Source organism: Bactrocera latifrons, unplaced genomic scaffold, assembly GCF_001853355.1.
Source record: "Bactrocera latifrons isolate USDA-ARS-PBARC rearing strain unplaced genomic scaffold, ASM185335v1 scaffold_38, whole genome shotgun sequence".
Taxonomy (NCBI): Eukaryota; Metazoa; Arthropoda; class Insecta; order Diptera; family Tephritidae; genus Bactrocera; species Bactrocera latifrons.
In genome coordinates this window covers 1,508,057-1,520,507 of record NW_017537023.1, presented here as the reverse complement: position 1 = coordinate 1,520,507, position 12,451 = coordinate 1,508,057, and the positions used below count along the sequence as shown (strand labels likewise).

At 37.2% G+C, this 12,451-nt stretch overlaps 1 protein-coding gene across 1 annotated transcript; it reads right to left on the bottom strand.

The window, feature by feature from the left end:
- Window positions 1–3,129: 3,129 nt before the first annotated feature.
- LOC108972122 (formin-like protein 3) lies at window positions 3,130–3,739 on the bottom strand. The gene has a single exon (XM_018938602.1). It carries the CDS (start codon window positions 3,599–3,601, stop codon window positions 3,272–3,274), a length of 330 nt encoding a protein of 109 aa, XP_018794147.1. The 5' UTR covers window positions 3,602–3,739; the 3' UTR covers window positions 3,130–3,271.
- Between the last annotated feature and the right edge of the window lie 8,712 nt (window positions 3,740–12,451).

The window sequence follows — 12,451 nt, the reverse complement described above, 5'->3', positions numbered from 1 at the left end:
GGACGATCATGATGATGATGGAAGAAAGACATTTTGCGTTTATGACTTGTTTTTTATGTGTTTCTGAAAAGGACTCAACGTGTGCTCCACTTGCTAGCGACCGTTTACAACTGAGCGATAACAAACGAAATGTTAATTTATAAATATTCTAAACAAAATTCTGGTGTTACTCAACTATCTATTGTGTTGTCGAAAAGCAGATATTACTAATTAGAGCGATCGATCAAAAATTTTATCATGGGTATATTATTGGGAGCTTCTTGGAATAACGATATAACTGAATGTGCGAAGTATTAAGCCCCTACCGGATTAATGCTTTGATAAGAATATTAGGTATTCATGTCGCGCTGCGTGAGTCAACATTACTGTTTCAATGCAATGTTTACGAATGTTTTTATCGCTTTGATTTGAAATTAAGCCACACTGAGTTTCTTTTGTTTTTTTGCCGACAAAAACAAAATATTTACCAAAGGCATAACTATAAATACTGCTGGCGTAAACATTCAGGTGCTAATGCGAGGTCTCAATCCCATCACAATCTCATGTGTGTTATTTATGCGAAAAACTTTTTTTTTACTAAGAAACTTATTTCAATTGCAAAGTACAGTCGACATGGCCTTTGTAGGTGGTTCCCAGCTTGAAATCTCATACTCAAAAACGTATTATTTAGTATTTATTCTATTTAAAAGATGTGACTAACTGTTGTACACTTCATACTTTTAAATTATTTTCACTAACCCTGAACAGGGTACATTAAGTTTGCCACGAAGTTTGTAATACCAAGACGGAAACGTCGATGGCCTTGTTAAATGTAAATATGGTAAATGATAAGCGTGATCAGCTGGGTTGCTTTAGGCATGTCCATCCGGCGACTGTCCGTCTGTCGGTATATACGCGAACTAGTCTCTCACATACTCTTGTGATCCTGAGCGTACTTCTGGTCCCAAAAATTAAAGAATAAACACTAGTTATTGCAGACCTTTAGAATAATGTCACGGAATGGAAAAATACATTTTTAAGAAACTCTAGTTTGGATTGATCAATATTTTATGGACCCTGCACCAGGTTGCGTTGAAAAGTGTGTTACTATATTTGAAAGGGCAATTGTGCACTGTGGACGATAAAGTAAGTGGACGCCCTAAAGAGGCAGATTCTTATGATGCACTCTCTGCTTGGGCAGCTCGAGCCACTCTGTAAGTGTTGTACGAATACAGACGACCATCTTCTTCTGATCGAAGGCCCCTTGCGATCTAAATTAGAGCGGGTGGGAGCACAGTGCTGCTTAGGGGCATATAGTTGCCGGTTCGTCCACTGATTGTCCGGGTCAAATACCTGAGCCTGACCATGAGTGAATGAATATTTTTCACTCCACATTTGTTGAATGTGAAGGAGAGACTTGTTGTGGCCTGCGACAGTCATGGGTTGCCAAAAACTGCTCTCAATAAACCATTGTATGAGGCTGGCCTCTTTGGATGTATGTTGCACCGTCTCAACAAATGCCATGCAGGTTTTGTTAAGTGCACCTTCTCTTCATCTGATTGCCGTACAGCGTGCTGTTGCATTCAGGTTAAGAAGGGGTTTGAGTGTATCAATGTTGCATAGCAGGATACTTCTAGGTGATAGGGTCAGATGTAGGTGGCAAAACCGTAGGGTCGACAGTCTTAATGGTCGAGTGACCTATGAGTAGGGACGTTGGGTTTGTTGAGGTTAACCCAGACTTCAGATTTTGTCTGAGTCTGAGTTTTCTGCTTACGGGGGATGGACCTATGGATGAATTTTTGCATCAGAGGCACCTATCTGATAGACCGGGTTGTTTTTGTGGGACGGCATGGAAGATAATTGCAGAATGCCCGATGTACTCGGACATTAGGGAACTGGGTGATTTGGGGATTAGCTGGACTGAAGAGCGCTTATATGTTAGCGGTGTGATCTTAACTTGTCGGAATGCTGAATAGTTAGGGTTACCAGGTCTGACCAGAGTTAAATCTGGTACCATGGGGAGCACGAACCCTTGGAGTTCGTAACCTGCTCATGCGGACTGGCCCCTCGGTGAGTATCGTGGTGGTTGTAGTTAAAACCCACATTTAAAAAGAACGGATACTTTGCCCGTGGAATGTGGAGTTGCATTGCAACCGACTGCCAGAACCAAAGTACGGCCGAAGATTTATTTAGATGGACCTCGAACGCTACCAAGGTAGATAGAGTCTGTCCGTTCCACACTGCCAATTGGTACTGAAAATGCCAGGCATATTCAGGACGCTGATCTACGCATTGATTTGATACGCAGTGCTCTTGAGAGTCGTGGGGTAAGACTATCGTCAGCAGGTAGCCACGATAAGCACACCGGACGTTGTGCTTTGGTACACACGATATAATATTAATCGATTATATTCAAAAGAGGAAAACCATTAACAGCGAATTTGACATTGCTTTATTGCTGCATTTGAATGAAAGAAATATCGAAAAAAGACGGTCTTGTTTGAATAAGAATAAAGTGCTGTTTCTTCAAGACAACGCATCGTCTCACAAATTAATGAATACGAACTTAAGACTTCAGAAATTGGACTTTGAATTGCTTCCACATGCACCGTATTCTCCAGATGTGACCGCCAGCGACTATTTCCTGTTCTCAGACCTTAAGAGAGTGCAAGCTTGAAATAAGTTTAGCAATATTACAGAGATAGTCGCAAAAACTGAGGCTTCTTTCGAGCCTTAAGCCAATTGTAGGTGTTATAAAAAAGGTACTGAAATATATTTGGACCACTACAATCAATTTATCGCTCTCGAAGATATCTATATTGAACAATGATAATCAAACTTTATTAAAATATGTATGTATATCATATTCAGAACAATAGTCTTCAGATTTAACCGACAACTCATTATAAAATCAAATGACAATATCTGTCTTATATAGAGATTCTATAGATCATGTATGGCCCTCAACTATTCAATATGTTTTCTAACTAATAACACATAAACCTAATCATACAAATTATCCACAGTGCAAAATGTCTTATGAATTCTTCACAGAAAATAGCTGATAAAAAGACGATTTTTAAACACTTTTGAAAAGTTTCACATTCTTTAAAACAACAAACATCTCTTTATTAAATAAAATAAATAACCTAAAATTATTAAACAATTTTATTGAGAAACAATAAAAAACAGCACTTAGTAGAATTTGAAATGAAGTATGTACATATGTGGGTCTTCAATCAGTTTTTCACTGTCACTGATTTTCACGTGACTACGCTCAAGCATTTCAGTGCTACCAACGCGGATTGGGCGGGTTATTGTAGTGTCGCGGATAGCCGTAGGTGCCAGCGCCGTTATTATAACCGCCATTATTGTTGTTGTAGTATGGTGCTTGCGGCGGAATATATGGCGGAGGCGGTGGAGGTGGTGGCGGATAACCGGCAGCATTACCTTGAGTCATAACTACGATCTCGGTCCGAGGCGGCGGCGGTGGAGGAGGCCGATTAAAGAACGCATCGACAATTCCTCCGGGAAAAATATCAATCTCAAAACCTGGACGACGATCGTTATAATAAGGGCGATTGCAATATGGATCTTCATAGTATACTATCGGTGGCGGCATGACACACAATTAAATTCAATTCAACACTAAGAAATCCAAAAACTCTGCCTTTTAGAGGCGCACTGCAGCGTACGCGGTTCGAATGCCAGCAGCTATCGTTTGCTGTGGGACGTCTATTTGCTGAAAGCGTTGCGTTGAAACTGCCAGTTCGATAGCGTAATTGTTTACATATAACCAAAAGTGTAAAAACACTGATTTGAGGTGGATTACTCAGGTGCAAACTAAAATAGGCACAAATAAAAATCGGGGACTCTTGGCGGCATTAATTGTGAGTCAGTTTGTTAAGTTATGTGGCCATGGATGTTGGTTTATGCGCACCAAATATTTTTGATAAGCTTAGACAAATTATGCCTGATTACTTTTATCAATGGGAGTGATGGTGATAGTGCGAACTTTTGCACTGAAGCTTAAATAAATGTTAATGGATATTGTCAGGTTGATAAAAAAGATAGAAAAAGAAACCCAGTGAGGTAACCTACACAACGAGTTTTAGGATGAAAAGAATATGAAAAAGAGTTGCCACCTGTTTAACTAATTACTGTAGTGAACAACTTCATTTCTACTGGGTGTCCGACAACAAAGGCATCCAGGGCATTGAAATAGTGGACGAGATTGCCAAGAATGGTGTACTGCGAGCATCCGTAATTGGGAATATTTAATGACATTGGGAAACCCATGCATTGTCTATGCGACGATCTCGACAGAAGCATTATAAAGAAAGTAAAAACCTGATGGAACGAGCTACCTGGGAGTAAAACTACAAAAGTCATTTGCAAAACGGTAGATTGTTCAGATGGGATCACTAGCAGAGAGCTGCCCTGAATATTCGAGTGCTTATAAGGAGACTTTGTATTTTTAGGTATTTAAAAGCATGTAACCGAAGTTAATTTTTTTCTTGATTTTGAGTTTTGTTGTTAAAATCAATGCATTATTGCAATATTGATAAAATTTGTTTGATAATATATATAAGTAAAGGTTAAAAAGCCTAGTTTTGGAAGAATTGTCGATTTTTTTTCTTCTTGAAACGTTTATTCATTATTTCATTCTAAGAATTTCACTTTAATCATGTTTACTTCCACTTCAATATTTTCTAGTTTTTTTTTTTACTAAGCTAGTCTTCCAGCCACTTTAAAAAAGTACACATATTTAAAGGTTTATATTTGAGAGAAGGCCCTTGGCGCAAAGAAACACCACATAAAACTACATTTGATGACATCTATGGGTTTCAATCTATACCGGTTATATAGTACCAAATGACCGCTTTTCCCACAATTCCTTACGCCAGAAGATATTTATGATTCGTATGCATATTTTAATATAACCTAGACTATTTATAATGAACATAAAAATGCCGTCACATTATGCAATAAAATGAAAAATATTAACTTATATCATTTTTCATTGGAAACGTTAAACATTTTCTGTACAACAAGCAAAAATCATACATCGATTTGAAATTGATTTTATTTATAAGGGTTTATAGACATGTTTATGCATGCATGTATTCGGAATATTGACTTACCTTACCATGTTGATTTTCCGACCATAAAGGAGTCTTGACATTCGCCATTTACATTACGCTCCAACAGAAATATGACCCTCAAACGCGCACAAACATGAATTGAAACTATCACAACACTTTATTCACAAACACTACATAACTTAATTAATTTTAACACAACGCGCACTAACTAACGATTTGAAATTTCACAAAAATATCCACCAAACACTTAAAACACTTATTTTGCACCATAAAATAATGCTCATTAATTTTCACGTGGAAAAAATGTTTCACTTCATTTCGTTGCACATAAACTAAAGAACTTATTCATTATACTAGATGACATTGATGCTCATTTGCGTCATTCGAGAGCGCTTATCCTTCTCACCAGCGCTCATTTATAAATGGCATTTCATGAGATAATTAAGTTGTGCCATTGTTTTCGTTGCCTTTGTGATAAGTGATGAGCAGATAGGCTCTTGTCATACAAGTTACTCGCATGCGACATTTCATTTCCAATGCACGCTAGCACGTTTGATGCAACTTTTTTCCACAAACTCACTTGATTTTGTTGTTTTTTTGCAGGCAAAATTTTCAAACAGTCTTTTCGTGCAACCCAATATTTGCAACCTAAAACGATAATAAATCATTTGAATTAAGACTTACACTTTAATTGAGTAGCTGTTATTGACTAAAGTAAATTATTTTTAAGGTATTTGTTTGCATGTTTCTTTTGACTACTTTTCGCATGCAATAAAAGCGCTCTCAAAGATCTTTAAATTTAACTGGATATGTAATATGCATACCGCATTAAATTTTTTCTAACTCTTATAGTAAAAGTAGAAACTGTACAACAATGTAACGATTGGGGCTTCAAAAAAGAACCGAAATGAAAAACCAATATAAGGACTTATTACAAGTTTATGAAAAGTTGGATTAAACGTTGAAATGCTTTAATTCAAAAATTCAAAAGGAGTATAGCTTCAATACGATTATTGTACGAGTGTAATATGATCATATGGCATATAGGTACTTTTTCCGTTGGTGTTCGCTGTTCGGCCCAAATTTCACAAATAAACAAAAAGTATAGCTGTAAAGTGCCTCTCGCACAATTATAAAGAGTGAAGAAAATATAACAGCCGACGGGATACAGGATGGCAGGGCACATTTTGCGTCGAGATCTTAAATTGAAAGCGTACAAAATATAATATAGCCTGTGCAAGAACTAAAGCTGCTCGACCTTCCCAAGCAACATCGCTTCGCACTATGGGCTCTTGAAAAGTTCCAAGAAGATTCAACGTTTTCGATCCAAAGTTTGTTAATCAATGAGGCCCGTTTCTGGCTTAATAGGTATGTAAATTAGCAAAATTGCCCATTTGGGACGAAAAGCAACCTGGAGATATTCAAGAGCTGCTATTTCATCTGGGGAAACAACGGTTTGATGTAGTTTGTGTTATGGTAGATTGAGCGGTCCATATTTCTTCAAAAATGTTGCCGGTAAGACTGTAAGCGTCAATTGCGCCCGTTGTCGCGTCATGATAACCGACTATTTGATAGTGATTTCTGCGACATTTGGTTTCGACTGGACCACGCCATTTCCCACACATCATATCAATTAATGGATTTATCGAGAGAACACTTCGGTGAGCAGATAATTTTACTTTTCGGGTTGAAGTCTATGCGCACAACCCCGCTTAGATTCAGGCCTTTAAGCAAAATATCATGCGTGTCATTTGTCAGTCTGAGTTCTTGAACGAGTCATCGAAAATAGGACTCAACTGATGGACCATTTGAGGCGTAGCCGCGGCCAACTATTGACAGAGAGAATCCTAAAATAATAAATGCCAAATAATGTTCTTTCGAGTGGTAATATACATGTATCCTCCATTAAATTTAAAGTTTGTGTGATTTTTCTTTAAAAAATGAGGAACCTGGAAATGGATCACCCTTTAGTATTTTGGACGATTTTGTGGAAAAAGCTTTTGATTTGCATTTTGCTTAAGTGACCAGAATAAAATAATATTTATTTCTTTATCTACTTATTTGTGCAAAAAAAGCTTTGAGATATGGCATACTCGGACATATGTTTGTTTTGCATATGAAAAAGTGGGGAAAGGAAGAGGATGTGCTTGGATAAGAATATAAAAAAGGTATTCACGAAACACATAATTTCAGTCACTCAGTTGCTAAATGGTTTAGTTTGGTATAGCGGTTAAGCGTAAATATTATTTTTGTAGCTCATACTATTTGATATCCAACAGAATTTTTTTTATAGGCGCCAGCTCTCGATAGAAGCTAGAAGAGCTTCATATGTATTTCTATCATAAAAATGATTTTCGTAGAATTTAAGAGCTCGGAGTAGGTCTAACAATAATAGGAGCAGTCATTTTTCAAATGACATGCTCTAAGGAGTATCAGAGGTGTAAGCTGCATAGAAAAACCCACATAGGGAGCAAATGATCAAATAAAAACTCGATCATAACGATCCACGAAGACAGATAATGTAAGCTTCATCTGAGTCCGTGAGTCTGGAAAACTCTTAAAATAAGCAAAGAAACTTCCAAATCATAGCTGTCGAGTATATAATATATCTCCATCAAATTTGTCTAGTTCCTATATGGAATTATGGACTCTATTCAATGGGATTACGCTGTCGTGCACTAAATATCTGCTTAATTCGGTAGCATTACTACCAAACACAATTCATAATAGTATGGAAGTAAACAGAAATTTTTTATAAGCTTTTTACTAAATCCTCGAGCTTGAGCGCCTACGAATGACAGAACATACGCTGATAAACGATTTATGACAACTGATAACTGCAGGCTAATAGCATTGCAGACACAAATAAACAGTTATATTTTAGCAAAAACCAATATTGCTTATACTTGGTATGGGAAAAAATATATTTTATTAAACAACTGCAAGCAATCATAACTAATACATATACATATATACTACAAAAATATATATTTCACCACACCAGCTGTCTTACTAACTAGTTACTTTAAAAGAGCTCTTAAAACACTAAATTCTTCCAATTGACTTCAAACGAATTCCTCAATAACGCGGCGGATTGTGGTAGTGTGAATCAGGCCCCGGTGGTGGCGGTGGATGGTAGCCGCTGCCGTATGGTGGCGGTGGCGGCTGTGGCTGCCCTGGCACCACCACAACGACCGGCTGACTGGGCGGTGGTGGCGGCGGCGGTGAATGGTGTTGGTGGTGATGATGATGATGGCGTCGTCGCCACGGTGGTATAATTTCCACTTTAACTAATGGTCGCCGCGGCGGTCCGGGTGGTCCGCCGTGTGGTGGTGGTGGTGGCGGCGGTGCCATTACGCTAATCAATCTCTCTTACAAATGTTGGAGTGCTGTTGCGCCTTAATTGAATTGCTCGACCAGGTCTAATGCTACGTCTTAATTTGCCGCTGTCCGGTGACTTACTGTGTATGTCAGCGTAATGATAAATGAAGTAGCGTCTACTCATTAGAGTTGGTCGCAATGCGTTCACTATGTTCCCAGTTAGTTATCGTTGTGACACCTTTGTATAGGCTATATGTGAAATCAATAATCGTAAATTCAGAGATTACTTATCACGGTGCGGTGTGCGTTGCATTGCGCAGAGGTGTTGTAAAGATAAGCGCTGTGGCGGTGCTAAAATGATGTGCAAGTACTACACTCGTGTGTTGTTGTTGTTGTTGTGCCAGCAGTTGTGGATAATGGATAATATAGTGGGGCGGATCTGTGTATGTACGCATATGTGGATTAGGCTTTTATGGAAAGCACTTTTATTGATGACTCAGTTACAAAAACTTGTTGTTGAACTATGAATTGCAGTTTCCACACCGGTACTTTTTGCAAAGTTTTGTTTACGGTGAAATACAGACTCGTAAAATGGAATGAAATGGCGTTGTAACATGTCACTAAGCACCATCATCCACTCACTACGAAAGGAAAGAGTTCTTCCGAGCGGTCTAAGGGGTTATATTCAGTTGCGAATTTAAAATAATCGATTTTGTCTTGCACATATTTATCGAATGTACATATAAATATCTACATGCAAATATTCTCCACAAACTTAAAGTTGTTCCGGTAAATAGTTTGGAGATATTCGCATAGTATTCGTATGTTCAAGAATTTTTTAACTTTGTGTAATCCGCTTCCAAAACTTTAAAGACGTTTTCTCGAAACGCTGTCTACACAACCGGTGAGCAAAATTCCTCCCTAGCGGCTGGAGCCATTGATTTGGAATTTTTACACCACCTTCTTAGATGTGTGTATGTGCAAGGTGCGTTCCAAAGTAAACAGGACTTAGAAAAACAGAACAAATGTTTTTTTCGGCAAAATCAATTTATTTTATTCGAAATAGTCTCCTTCTGCTTCAATGCAACTTTTTGCACAGTTCAAAATCATGTCCAACGAGTGTTTTAGCTCGTTGGGCGGTATGGCCGCCAGTTTGCCGATGCAAGCCTTTGTATGGTCTCTACGTCTGCATAATGCTCTCCTTTCATGGGTAAATGCATTCTCTGAAAAGTAAGAAGTCGCACGGTGCCATATCAGGTGAACACGGGAGGTGGTTAATGGTTAAAATGTGATTTTTGGTCAAATAATCGGTCACCAGCGTCGATCGATAAGACGGATTCTGAGCAATTTTTGGTCGTCAGTCAATTTATGCGGAGCCAACCGTGCACACACCTTTCGAAAACCCAAATGTTCGGCGAAAATGCGATAATTCGATGTTTTGGAGAGGTTAAATTCCATTTACATGAATTTAAATTTTCTTGTAAGAAATAAATAAATATATATATATATATATATATATATATATATATATATGTATACACACACACACACACGCATATTGTGAATTGTAGGAATCTCTTGAAATTTGAATAAATATTTTTTGAAATATAAAAATCGCCTCAGACTTTTAGTGGGGCCCACTGTACAGCGTAAAAAGCAGATAAGTGCTTTTAAAGGGCGCCGCAAACAAAGCTAGATGAAGGAAAGCATGAAAATTTGTGCTTGACTTACGAGAAAGTTGCCAAAAAATTTAATGCCTTGAAAAGAAATTTGTAGAAATTCGTATATAGAACTTCCATATATTTGAGAGTATACTTCGAATTCTATAAATATTCTTCGAAATCTATTAATATTCTTCGTTAAGATTGGCGCGGTATATATTTTCGGAGTTAGGACCATATTTATAGGAATTTCTATTACTTACTGTAAACCAGTTCCCAAAATTTTAAACGCTTTTTTTCGTAACGCTGGAAAACTGCTCTGAAGGGATTGACGAATAAACTGATTGATTTGAGTTTTTTAGACGATCATCCTAAATACCTATATTGGTAATGGTCGAAATAATAAGGTTTTTGATAATTATTTATAATTTCCTAAGCCACAAAGAAAGTTAAATTTTTTTACAAAAGCAACGAATGTTTTTAGGGAGCCGCCATTATGTCAAAATTCAAAATTTTGGTTGGTCCTTCGATTATTACCTTTAATCTAGCTAAAATAATAAGTATATTTGGAAAGCAGATAATATCGAACTCAAAAATTTCTCCGCCAAACAGCTCTTTTCGGCGATCCTCTCGGAGATTGGGTGCAGGATCAAGGAAATTTTTAAAAATTAATCGCGGATTGGATATGGAAATTGCATTATTTCTCCAAAAAAAAAAGGAAAAAAGGAAAGAAAACCTTTTTTTCGTTGGAAAAATTACAAAAAAAAAATTTTTTTATTAATTTGTAAAATATATTTGGAAGTAGTAAATTAATTTTAAAATAACCGAGGATAATCAAAACAATAATTAAAAAGATAAAAAATGCGTTCAATCACAAAATCAACCAGACAAGAAAAGAAAAAACAAAAATTTTAAAATTCTAGCGGCCCCAAAACACTAGGCGATCAGACTTATGCAGTAAGCAAACGCAATTAGCAATTAATTTTTCCTGGTCACCTTAACCAATCCAGCATGCCAACAATAAATATAGGTTTCGATTCTTAATATGTTTCACAGAGACATAAGGAAACCGAGAACTGAACTAATGCTGCAAAAACAAAGAAAAGTAGTTGTTCTGATCTGCTATGCATTATGGGCGCCTAGTTGTTTATCGTTGTACAGCAGAAATTACAAAATAAATCTGGTCAAGCAGAAGAAGAAGACAACAAGCAAGTGTGCAAGAAAACAACGAAACGACTATCAGCTTGCAACAACCTACCAGGCGAACAAAAAAAGTAGCAAGAAATCCTTGAAGAGGTGTAGCATTGATCTGCCTGGATATTTTAATGCAAATGCATTCCCAAAAAAGTAACAACAAATGGAAGTTCCATATTTTTCTGTCCCTTCGATAGGGTGCAATTTCCAAAAAAGTAGCAACAAATATAAGTTCCAAAATTTTCTCTCAATTTGGGTAGGGCGTATGCATACCTTTCTCAGTTGTTGTAGCAAAAGCACACACTTTGCACTCAAACAGTGGAAGCCAGAACTGCCAACAACAAAACCATTATGATCTGCACTCAAATAGATTTGCTTGTTTTTATTATGGGCACCTGTTGACTTGCGCGATTGATTGCTTGAAAAATTCTACGAAATTAAAGGATGTGGGTGGATATTAAAAAATAAAAAAAACAAAAATTAAAACGCCACCATCAAATATTAATTTCTCTACAAACAACCAGTCGCTCATAACGATCAGCAAGTGTTCAATTTTATTGCTAATTCTTGTGTAATCCTTAATTCCGCATTTCCACAATGGCAACAACAAGCTATGTGTTTCAATTTCTCGGTTTCTTAAATGTGTAGTATTTTGCCCCGTTAGTCAAATACCTTTTGCCGTTGTTGTATTGAGCACAAGTTTAGAATGCGCACTCAGTTAGTCCACAGGAATTACAACAACAATCACTATGAGTGGCCTGCATAATAAATTCCTTGCTTTAATTTCTGTTTGCCTGGGGCAAGGCTGGCGCCAGATTATCAGTTTTAGAAAATTGTGGGATCGTAAGAGAAGGAAGAAGAAGAAAGATCACTTTCGCTGCTCATAACATGCAGTACGGATCTTTTAATGTTTAAAATTTATAATTTCAGCGTTGAGGATTTGTTTTAGAATCTAGACTCGCCTTCGTAAGGTCCAAACTGCTTGTCAACTAGACCAGAAACCCAAAATACCGGAATATAAGGGTACATAAAATAGCTAACAACGATATTTGAGTAAGACTTCGTTTTGACTAGATTTCCTTCAGCAGCTTTTTGAGCTTGGAATTTTGCGTTCTCAAGTTATCTTGCAATACTTGCCAGTTTATCAGATTTTCATAAATTATAGCAGGAAAAAAAGATAATTCAGACAGA

Bases quoted from the DNA above. Each gene is read 5' to 3' on its own strand.
- LOC108972122 (XM_018938602.1), bottom strand. From the start codon at position 3,601: ATGCCGCCACCGATAGTATACTATGAAGATCCATATTGCAATCGCCCT.